General features: G+C 39.6%; 1 protein-coding gene across 13 annotated transcripts in view; it reads left to right on the forward strand.

Annotated features, from left to right (window-relative positions):
- LOC110452383 (talin-1-like) overlaps positions 1–11,627 on the forward strand; it is a 179,057-nt gene that overhangs the window by 115,675 nt on the left and 51,755 nt on the right. For all 13 annotated transcript variants that reach the window (XM_021500867.1, XM_021500876.1, XM_021500877.1 and 10 more), the window contains 12 exons: positions 752–856; positions 1,870–2,037; positions 2,966–3,181; positions 4,346–4,459; positions 4,864–4,995; positions 5,855–5,983; positions 7,020–7,133; positions 8,083–8,196; positions 9,601–9,948; positions 10,286–10,513; positions 10,708–10,827; positions 11,320–11,491. In XM_021500867.1, the coding sequence (XP_021356542.1) occupies positions 752–856; positions 1,870–2,037; positions 2,966–3,181; positions 4,346–4,459; positions 4,864–4,995; positions 5,855–5,983; positions 7,020–7,133; positions 8,083–8,196; positions 9,601–9,948; positions 10,286–10,513; positions 10,708–10,827; positions 11,320–11,491 (1,960 nt within the window). The remainder of the gene's footprint in view (positions 1–751; positions 857–1,869; positions 2,038–2,965; positions 3,182–4,345; positions 4,460–4,863; positions 4,996–5,854; positions 5,984–7,019; positions 7,134–8,082; positions 8,197–9,600; positions 9,949–10,285; positions 10,514–10,707; positions 10,828–11,319; positions 11,492–11,627) is intronic.

Genomic DNA, 11,627 nt, shown 5'->3' on the forward strand with positions numbered 1-11,627 from the left:
TACAAATATTGCAGAGGGATCATTTAATGTTTTGAGCTTAATGATGTACGTACTTTCCGATACTAATCTGGTGTCATATTTAACATCAATAATATAAATGTAACGATTTCCACGTAATCACGGACAAAATTTCTGCACATTTATCTCAAAGTTTTTGATGTACAGAGAATGACCTTAACTCTTTTCTCCTACTTCACATGTGGTATTTCAGGTTTTGCTAGGGAGAAAAATAAACCTGTCATTGCCTACATAGGTAAATACAGATCCCAATGGTTTTGTTCTGAAAATGTCATCATTGCATCATCACTTTATGCCCTGTTACCAGGGTTACCACCCCATGTCATCATTTTGTGTGTCCTTTAGGATGGTGCTGTGCATTCAGTTCACCATTGCAGCCTGCTTTTTTTATGATAGGTAAATTTAGGTGCGGGAGAAAAATAAGGAATAATTCCTGATTGATGCAAACTGAAAATTCCCAACCCTCGGGATAAGTTAACTTAAGTGTAGCATTTGGTAATGCTAAACTTTAACTCATTCACCCCTACATTTTTAAAATGGACTTGCCCAGTCTTTGATATGGTAAGGTCTAAATGTGACTATAGGGATGAAAGGGTTAAAGATATTATCCTTAGTTTGAGATTTCTCACATGAGTGAGTTTCTTTATCTTCGTGTTATTCCTTGGACCCAACAACTTTGAGCTAGAAGGGTTTATCATTATTATTTCTTTGTTTTTGATTCTTTTTTTTCTAGTCGAGACAGAACCTGATCATGGCGGCCAAGACGGTGGGCGAGGCGAGTCAGGAGGTGATGCATGGTGTCGGCGAGTCGGCCCTGGACATGGACAGACAGTACCAGGTAACATTTCAACCTCAGCCTCAGTGTGACCTAACGGTAGTGACACAATTTACCTTGAATACAAAAATCAAGCTGCGATATTACAGCCATCACCACACTAAGGCTGTAAACTCCATTGATCTGGCACTATAGGAATGTTTTATTGTCAGATTAAAACTCTTGTTACTGAATAAGAATATTTTTCGTCAATTAAAATTTAAAAAGAACGTTGTAACTTTTTATATCCATTGCAGAAATCTTCAGAAAGAAAGATATTTAATAGATAGAGACTAAAAACACACACACAAAATTAAAAAATGGATATTTTAAATTTAAGAACAATTCACACAATTGGATCTTTCACGTCGTTGATGTAAAATGATCAGAAACCTTATTAAAGTACTGATTGATGTGATGCTTTCACAAAATGTTCATGTTAGCGATTATGATAGAACCTTGGATAATATATTACTGCAAATAAGTGTACAGTCTAACAAGTAAAATACAAATATTACAGATATTTCAGCAGGGCAAAAGCTAGTATAACATCAACTATACGAAATGTCGGTTTTCCCTCGGGCACATCAACACAGCAGTAGCATGTAAAGTAATCACTGTATACCGGCCGGAAAACTTTCTCCTCGTTAAACTTTCGTCATTCACTGATCATCCCATGTTTGCCAAATGTGTATTTCGCTCTTCCCACGTAATGGCTATATAAAGTATGTTATAAACTGAAATTTGCTGAAGTGATAAATTTGCCCACATTGCGGGGGGCGGAAAATGGAAAAATTAAACTGCAGCAAAAATTTACTGGTATACAATACGCAAACCTGTTATGTGTAACACAGCGTTGGTATGTCAATTTTTACGTCATCAGAGATTTTCTCTTGAATCGTAAAACAGGTTTAACACATATAGAACATTGTGACAAATGTTTGTCTGTATTTCTAAATATTTTCATCAGGTTGGTAAAGCTTACTGGCTGTGCTACATGAATCTTTTTACAATTCGTTTGTTGTCTATGTTGCCAGGAAACACTACTAGCCCTGGCCAAGGCTGTTGCCAACGCCACTGCCCAGCTGGTGCTCAAGGCAAAGAACGTGGCCAGTACAACGGAGGACCAAGCTCAGCGTGACAAGGTCATCAGCTCGGCGACAAGCTGTGCCCTGGCCACGTCTCAACTGGTGTCCTGTACCAAGGTAAGGATAGCTTATGGGAAAGATCGGGTGGCACAGTGGATTGTGTAGTCGCCTTTCAAGAAGACGGCTGGGGCTCAACCATGAGGGCTATCTCTGAGTACTCAGGTTTTGTCTCATATTGAGACGCCCTTCACGCCACCATTCATGCCACCATTCGTGAAGAATAAGAATATAAGTTATTAGAACTTATTTCATACTTTTTGTAAAATAAATAAAGTATATCTTAACTAATTGAAATAATTCTGTCAGTTTATCGTCCTGCAGCAGTGTGATTTTCATTTTTCCCTGTGTATCTGTGTATTGCTGTCAGTAAGCCATGTGGTTCAAAGTCTGGTTGTGAAAGCTTCCATCATTTTTCATCTGGAATAATCTTTTGAAATTGTATCTTTTCAAAGCTGGGGAAGGTAGGCAAATATTAACTCCATCTAGCTGCTGTAAAGGTATTTTTGCATTTTTACTGTGAAATATACAGCAAAAGCAAATTCAATTAATTGAAATAAATTTTAAAAAATTAATAGCAAATTCATCCTTACTTACCAGAGTTCTTTCTGGAATGGTTGCTAGACATGAAACCCATGAAAAGTTAAATTGTCGAAATGGACCATTTAATGAAATCCACAAAAATTTGTGACTGTTCAAAAAATGTATAAAAAAAGGCTTTTATAGTATTCCAAGATACTAAGAAAAAAATGATTTTGTGAATTAACTCATTCACCCCAAAGGTTGGAATAGTTCATTATGAAATTTCATGGGTGAATTGGTCAGTAAAAAATGTTTATTGATAAAGTTTATGAATATTTTCAATGTTTTCGTCTCAAATAACTGTCTGGAAGTCAACATAGTCTACCTCACTTGTTCTCTGGACTGGGAGAGAGATATAAAAGTATAAAGCCATTTCCTGTACCACTTCCTTTTCCATCCCCTATAGGTGGTAGCCCCGACCATAAGCAGCCCAGCCTGTCAGGAACAGCTGATTGACGCGGCCAAACAGGTGGCTCGCTCCGTGGAGGGGATCGTGGAGGCTGCCCAGCAAGCCTGCAAAGAAGACAAACTGCTACAGGACCTCGGGGCCGCGGCCACTGCCGTCACTCAGGCTCTCACGGACATGCTGGAGCACATCAAAAAGGGGGCAGGACCAACACAGGTAATTTAGGACTGGGTCATAAATGTGGGCATGGCAAGTTCAGGTAATTAGTGGGTGGGGTTAGCCAGGTTCCTAAAGGTGGGTGTGACTAGCTCATGTAATTAGTGGGTGGGGTTAGCATGGTTCATAAATGTGGGCGTGGCAAGCTCTGGTAATTAGTGGGTGGGGTTAGCATGGTTCCTAAAGGTGGGTGTGGCAAGCTCAGGTAATTAGTGGGTGGGGTTAGCAAGGTTCCTAAAGGTGGGTGTGGCTAGCTCAGGTAATAAATGGTTGAGGTTAACAAGGTTCGGAAAAGGAAGGCAGGCCCCACGTCAATAATACTGCTGAAATGATACATCTACGGTAGGGTAATATGATACATATTGCGATACATTTCTTATGACACAATACCTGTCTTGATACATTTTCTTTCTATAAAAATCAATGTCAGGGTTCCTTATCGATGTAATTAAAGAGCTTTTCTTTCCATGGTAAAATTTCTACCATAATGTCTATGTGGTTCAAGCTTGTTTTGGGGAATTTTGGAATGTTATTTGCAGAACTTATCAGGATATATGACAAGAATGGTGATGATAAATAGAAATTCTAAATGACACTTTCATTAAGGCGTCAGATTGTCTACAATCACTAGTCCTCCACCACTGGGTCAAGAGTTCAAGGCCTACATGGGGCCACAAGTCGGTGTTCTTTTTCTAGGTACTTCGGTTTTCCTCCATCACCAAACCCTGCCACGTCCTGAAATGACCATAGCTGTTAAAAGGACGTAAAAACCCCAAGAAACAAAACTCTATCTAGTAAATAGAGGCAGAAATGGACAAAAGACACGGCGAGGTTAATAATCGAAGGGAGACAATCCAATAGATATTAAGTGATTCACAGCAGCATTTGAAATGTTGACTGATTCAGAAGATTTCCAGCTTTATATCAAAGATAGGTTAGACAACTCTCACCATATGTAACAAAAAGACTCTCCCTCATTGTAATTCCAAGTGTAAGAAGTGCCACACCTTGTGAGTTTTATAGAAGTAGGTAACTCTGGGATAGGGTTCAAAACTATCATACATTTTGAGTACAACATTTAAAATTACAATTTCTATTGCTCTTGAATCAAACATGTTTGTGATTTTTTATTCTTTAACACAACTATTTGTTTGCGTGTTTCAGGCGTCTGATTCCCACGAGGTTGCTGTGGATACCATACTGACTGTGACCGACCGCCTGTTCAGTTCTGTCGGCGACGCCCACGAGATGGTCAAACAAGCGCGACAGCTAGCTCAGGTAGGTCTACCAGGCCTGAAAACTGTGTACCAGTCTGGAGACAGTGTACCAGGTTGAAGACACAGTGTATCTTTAGATTACACAGTAAAACCTATGCTGCCATCATTTCTTTAGCAAATTTTGACATTATAAGGGGGTTTGGCGCTATATCGAAAGACATATAATTGCTGAGGAAAATCAAATAAAAATCTACCCTTGAATAATTTATCCGTAAGCGAGTTTGGAATTGAAACAAGGTTTTACTGTATATGTTTATTGGGGTCTGTATTTGTGAAACCATTTTCATGGATTCTGTTATGCGCTTCCATCATACGACACAGTCAAAAGATCAAGTGTAAATATTGAAAGAATTTGGATTTATGACTCTCCAAAGACGTTACTGTAATATGTAAATCTGTTGACAGGCGACATCTAATCTGGTGAACGCCATACGGGAACAGGCGGAGGACAACTCCGACACCGACACACAGAAGCGACTCCTGGCCGCGGCCAAAGCCCTGGCTGATGCTACAGCTAAGATGGTGGAGGCAGCCAAGGTAAACGATCAATTCATCTGTTAAACTTAAATATTTTCCATTTTTAATGCAGCCTTTTTACATGAAAAGTTCTGAATTTACAAGAATTTTACATGTGAACTTTGGAAAGTTGTGAAAATTCTTTGAGAGAATAGCATGGAAAGAAATATATTGAACTAACCCTTTCACCCCTATGTAACTTTAATAGACTCTGCCATTAATTGATATGGATGGGTTCATTATGGTGAAAGGGTTAAAGCAATGAAAATATTACTTTGTGATAACACAGATAATTTTATTTTATGACGGGGATGTGCCAGTTGTAAAAATTCTTTGAGAGAATAGCATGGAAAGGAATATTTTGAACTAACCCTTTCACCCCTATGTAACTTATATAGATTCTGCCATGAATTGATCTGGATGGGTTCATTATGGTGAAAGGGTTAAAAAAATTAAAATATTACTTTGTGATAACACAGATAATTTTATTTTATGACGGGGATGTGCCAGTTGTAAAAATTCTTTGAGAGAATAGCATGGAAAGGAATATTTTGAACTAACCCTTTCACCCCTATGTAACTTTAATAGATTCTGTCATAAATTGATCTGGGGTCGGTTCATAATGGTAAAAGGGTTGAAGGAACAATAAAGATATATTTGTGATAACACATATAATTTTTTTATGACAGGGATGTGCCAGTTGTGAAAATTCTTTGAGAGAATAGCATGAAAAGGAATATATTGAACTAACCCTTTCACCCCTATGTAACTTATATAGATTCTGCCATGAATTGATCTGGATGGGTTCATTATGGTGAAAGGGATAAAGCAATGAAAATAATACTCTGTGATAACACAGATAATTGTTTTTTTTTGACAGGGATGTGCCACCAACCCTAACGATGCCATGCAACAGCACGGCCTAAAGACGGCCGCCGAGGATCTGAGGGCTGCCACCAACGTGGCCGCCAGCAACGCACTAAAGAAGAGGATTGTGATGAAACTAGAGGTGAGCAGAATGTTTGTTTTTATTTCGTACCACATTTTGTACTCAATATTAACTGTATATTGTTTATTATTACATCACATAATGTACTGTGTTATCCAGTGAATAACCCCATGTCATATTTTTTGCGTATTAACCCGTAATATGACCTATCAGCCCTGTGATTGGTTGTAAGTTTCAATTGTTTCAATTGTGACATCACGCCTAGGACAAATACATGACGTCACAGACTTATGCACTGGAGTCAAAATGGTGGCTTTTTACATTTCAAGGTTGCCTGGAAATTGTCGTTTTACACAAATTAAATGCCACATATCTTGATTATGTGATAAAAAGGATCTTACACTCGTTTTCATTTCATATGAAATTTATGAAAGTCGTCACAAATTTTTCATTTTAGCTTGCCTATATATTTTTCTTAAGTTGGTCAATTTAAACATCTTCGATGTATACCAGGAAATTTTCACCGCAGTTTAACTTCAAGTTTTTTGCCCCGTGTTGTAAGAGCAAATTTATCATGACAGTGAAAGTTAGTACACATCATGCCGTGTATAGTAAGTAAATGTGAATGCAAAGTAAATGCAAAACTAACACAAGGTGAATATGGATTTTACCGGTAAAGGGCGAATATTTGACTGATCAGGCACACTCTGTTATAATTTATCAACACCATCTCCACACATACAATACAATGTAGGAATCAAATGAGCAAGGTCGGACTTACAGTACTACTTTCATTCACTCCTGTGTTTCTACAATGGACTAGGATGTTCTTTGATTTTGATTTGGAGCAGTCCAAATACATCATCAGGTGTCAGTGGGTTTTGATATGTGAAAAGAAATAATTGTGAATCCAAGAATCTCACAAGTATTTTTTTGAGAAAATATAATAATTTTCTAATGTGACCAATTTCAGTGTTTTAAAATTTTAAAATAAATTTTACAAAAAGGTTGCAATTCATATATATATTGATATTTGCTAAGAAAGATAAATGTTTAAGTGAGGTAATTCAGAAAGTATTTGATTTGTTCTCCGCAGCATGCAGCTCGACAGGCAGCTACTGCGGCTACACAACTGATCAACGCATCCTCATCTGCCAACAAAACCAACACGAATACCATGTCCCAGCAACAGCTCAGCCAGTACTGTAAGGTAAGGTCAGAGGTCAGAGGTCAATGGTACACCGTTTCCAGGCAGCAAGGTCAAAGATCATTGCTACAAAATGTTCAATATCAGTGTTTAATTTCTCCTCATAATTATCTGTGATTAAATGCTAATGCTGATGGAATCCTCGTGACTAAATATGTGTTGACCCAGTCGCCAATTAAACATTACAAGGCGTGATCCTGTACATTTCCTTCAGAAGTTGATGGATTGCTAGTACTGGCGTAATATTTGTAAGTCCTCTGTCGGTACTATGGAACAGACTATAGGTTTGCAGTCCTCTGTCGGTACTATGGAACAGACTATAGGTTTGCACTCTGTCCGTCCGTATGTTTGTGCATCATATTGTCAAGGCCATCTTTTGGCACATTTTCATGCGAGTAATTCTTTTGAAACCAGAGTTTCACATGCTAAATCTAGGTTGCAATCGCGTAGCACGGTTGAAACGGCTAGGTGGCGCAGGAATGTTTTATGATCATCGAACACACTTGGCCCGAACTGAAGGCAGAGGGGGGAAAAATGCACAGTTATGGAGAATAAATTACATAATATCAAGAATAACATATCCTTCTTTCGCGAGTCCTCTACATTATATAATGTATCATAAAACATGCATGTGGATTGACCTTGTTTTATAAAGAAACAAGGAAAACTAGCGACAGTCAGCATTTTAGTTTCGGTCAGCCTCGGTTCAGCTCCGAGCCAGTGGTTTTCTCTCAGGTTAAACCGTTTCAGCTGGTTGAACCGGATACACAAAATGGGCTCGCATCTTTATCCATTTTTATACAGAGTAATGACCCTTTGTTCATTTTTTAAAGCAGAGTTAACCTGGAGGTAGGATACTAGGGATTGCTAGCAATTATTTGCCTTGTTGATATCACTGTAATGTTGTTGTAATATCTGTTGATGTTTTTTTGCTGATGTTTCGTGTTTGTAGGAGGTAAATGAACAGCTACCTAAACTGGTTCAGGGATTCCACGGCTCGATGAACAACACAGACAGCGCATCAGCCCAACTCAACCTCATCAACGCTAGTCAGGACTTTATACAGGTAACATTTTATACAGGTCACAAACATGGTTGTAACTAACAACCATTCACAGAGCATCAGATGTTCAAAGGTCAAGCACATACTATCAACAATAAATTCTGTATAAGCAATGCCACCCATGCAGGTTGTATCAAAATTGTTTAGGTCTTTTATAAAAACACATGTATTAAATTATCTGGAAGGGTTTGTATAGATAATACATTAATACATATATAGGTCTAAACCTTCAGATACAGTTTATGTTTGGAAGCGAATTTAAAGGTCATTGAAATGTTTGACATTTATAGCAAATGGTGTTAACCTGGATCTGGGAGGTTCTTGTATAATCAGTAGATACAAATGAAAAAGTACATAAAGTATATTAAGTACTAGAATCTGTGTCTTGAGCTATTGACCAACTGGACTGTATCTTGAACTATTGAACAACAGGACTGTGTCTTGAGCTATTGACCAACATGACTGAGTCTTCAGCTATTGACCAACGGGACTGTGTCTTGAGCTATTGACCAACAGGACTGGGTCTTGAGCTATTGACCAACTGGACGGTGTCTTGAGCTATTGACCAACTGGACTGTGTCTTGAGCTATTGACCAACTTGACTGAGTCTTCAGCTATTGACCAACTGGACTGTGTCTTGAGCTATTGACCAACTGGACTGTGTCTTGAGCTATTGACCATCTGGACTGTATCTTGAGCTATTGACCAACTGGACTGTGTCTTGAGCTATTGACCAACTGGACTGTGTCTTGAGCTATTGACCATCTGGACTGTGTCTTGAGCTATTGACCAACTGGACTGTGTCTTGAGCTATTGACCAACTGGACTGTGTCTTGAGCTATTGACCATCTGGACTGTGTCTTGAGCTATTGACCAACTGGACTGTGTCTTGAGCTATTGACCAACTGGACTGTGTCTTGAGCTATTGACCATCTGGACTGTGTCTTGAGCTATTGACCAACTGGACTGTGTCTTGAGCTATTGACCATCTGGACTGTGTCTTGAGCTATTGACCAACTGGACTGTGTCTTGAGCTATTGACCAACTGGACTGTGTCTGGAGCTATTGACCATCTGATCTGTCTTGAGTTATTGACCAATTGGACTGTCTTGAGCTATTGACCATCTGGACTGTGTCTTGAGCTATTGACCAACTGGACTGTGTCAACTGGCTTGAGCTATTGACCATCTTGACAGTTTTCGGTAGGATATGTCAGATTTGGCTGTATGTGAAGATGTGTCATTTTTGTTGAGTAAAATTTTGGATGAAAAAGGTCAAATGCTCTGCCTTGATGAAGCTTTTTATCCGTCTTCAAGCAGGGGAAAGTTTTGATATATTGTTCAAAATATGTATAAAATTACATGTTGTAGACATATTATTTAACAAATTTTCACTTTATCTTTACAGCCAGCCGGTGGTCTGGTGTCGGCGGCCAATGCAGCCGCGCCCACCGTGAATGACCAAGCATCAGCACGCAACATGAACCAGAGCTGTAAGGCCATGTCCAATGCTTTGGCTGAACTTCGGACAGCTGCAGCCAGGGCTCAGGAAGCATATGGGTCACTAGAGGTGGACAGTGCACTTGACCATCTGACTTCACTGGACAGGGAGTTAGAAGAATGCCGCAGAGCGGCTGAGTCTGGCGGGCTTGTTCCTCTACCAGGGGAGACGGCAGAAACATCGGCACAGAAATTAGGAACGACCTCCAAGTCCGTGGGGTCAGCCATGGCACAGCTTCTTACTGCAGCCTCACAGGTACAGCTTCTGTAGTTAAACCTTTCCTCCCTTTGTAACTTAGACTCTACCATGCATTGGTATGGATGAGTCCATTATGGTCTACAGTGGTGAAAGGGTTAAGTCCCATTCTGACATCATTTCTATATATAGCTCTGAGTAGTTGAGAGTATACACCAATATTTTACCCATTTAAATGAATGACTCTCTATTTATTTTCATTATATTTTATGATCGACCATTGATCATACGGGAAAAAGTGACAATTGATAAGAGATTTTGAACTGATTGCCAACACTAGGTCTTACTGTTTACGAAAATAGTCGTTTATAACCAGGACATCTTTACTTCTCTGCAGGGTAACGACAACTATGTAGGAATCGCCGCCAGGGACACGGCCAACGTGATGCGTGTTTTGACCGATGCCACCAGAGGCGTAGCTGCCACAACAGAAGACCGACAAGTACAGCTACTCGTGATCGACAGTGCTCGGGATGTCATCGACAAGTCGACACGTTTACTAGAGGAAGCCAAACTGGCTCTTAATAACCCGGATAACCCAGACAACCAAACCAGGCTAAACCAGGTAAGATTGAAAGTAGATCAATGATCATTTTAAACAATGATTTAATTGTTTCCAGTTGAATCATGGAATGGAAGTTTCATTAGAATAAAAATATCAGAAGCTATATCTACTTTGCTGAAGTAAACGGGCATTTATTTGACAAAGCTTTCAGCAGCTTCAAGAATATGTGAGATAATATTTCTCCTTTTTGCCAGGTGGCGAAGGCTGTATCGAATGCTCTTAACAACTGTGTGAGTTGTCTCCCAGGACAGCGAGACGTGGACAACGCAGTCCGACATATCATGGAGTCCAGTCAAGCCCTAACAACATCAGAGGTAAGGTCAAGGTCGCTGTAGACATCAGAGGTAAGGTCAAGGTCGCTGTAGAAGTCAGACATGGTGTCAAGGACAGTTCTGCTGTATTCCACTGCATAGGACCAAGTGAGGCTACTAATACTTAGCCCCTGCAAAAATCGTGTAGGTTTTTTTATGCATTCTGCTCAGGGGTTATTGAAGAAACCAACTTGATCAGCTATACAAATTGGTTACTGTTGCTTTTTATAGGTCGCCCATTACTACTTGGTTGGTAGATCCACTGTCATCAGTCTACCGAATTAGGGGGCAATCGGGCATTCCTGTCTTACAGGCGTATTTTGTTCTACAACTATCTGACTTCTGTGTTTATCCTATTATCCTATCATACCGAGTGTGTAGCCCAGAACTACATTATTGTGTTGGTGGGCTGTTAAGATTATCATGTAGCCATGTGTGACCTGGCTGTGTCGATGGGTCATGGACATTTTACAAACAAACCTTCTTGTGTTTCAGTATCCTAGTTCATCCAAGTCTTTCTTGGAGGTTCAAGGTGACATGAACGACTCGGCCGTGAACCTGAACCAGGCTGCGAGCGACATCGTCACCTCATCACGCTGTACGGCGCAGGAACTGGCGTCGTCATCAAACCGATACAGCAGCACTTATCACACCTTTGTACAGACAGGTATGTTAGGTCTCCGTTGTCAGAATTTACGCTATTATCCACCCTTAGTAGAAACGGGTATAGAGTATACATTTCCTTTGTAAGTTTATCCTTGTGTGCAATGGTCCGTCTGAAGTAAAAAGCTTAAGTACAAGAT

This window comes from Mizuhopecten yessoensis, unplaced genomic scaffold, assembly GCF_002113885.1.
Source record: "Mizuhopecten yessoensis strain PY_sf001 unplaced genomic scaffold, ASM211388v2 scaffold6647, whole genome shotgun sequence".
Classification (NCBI taxonomy): Eukaryota; Metazoa; Mollusca; class Bivalvia; order Pectinida; family Pectinidae; genus Mizuhopecten; species Mizuhopecten yessoensis.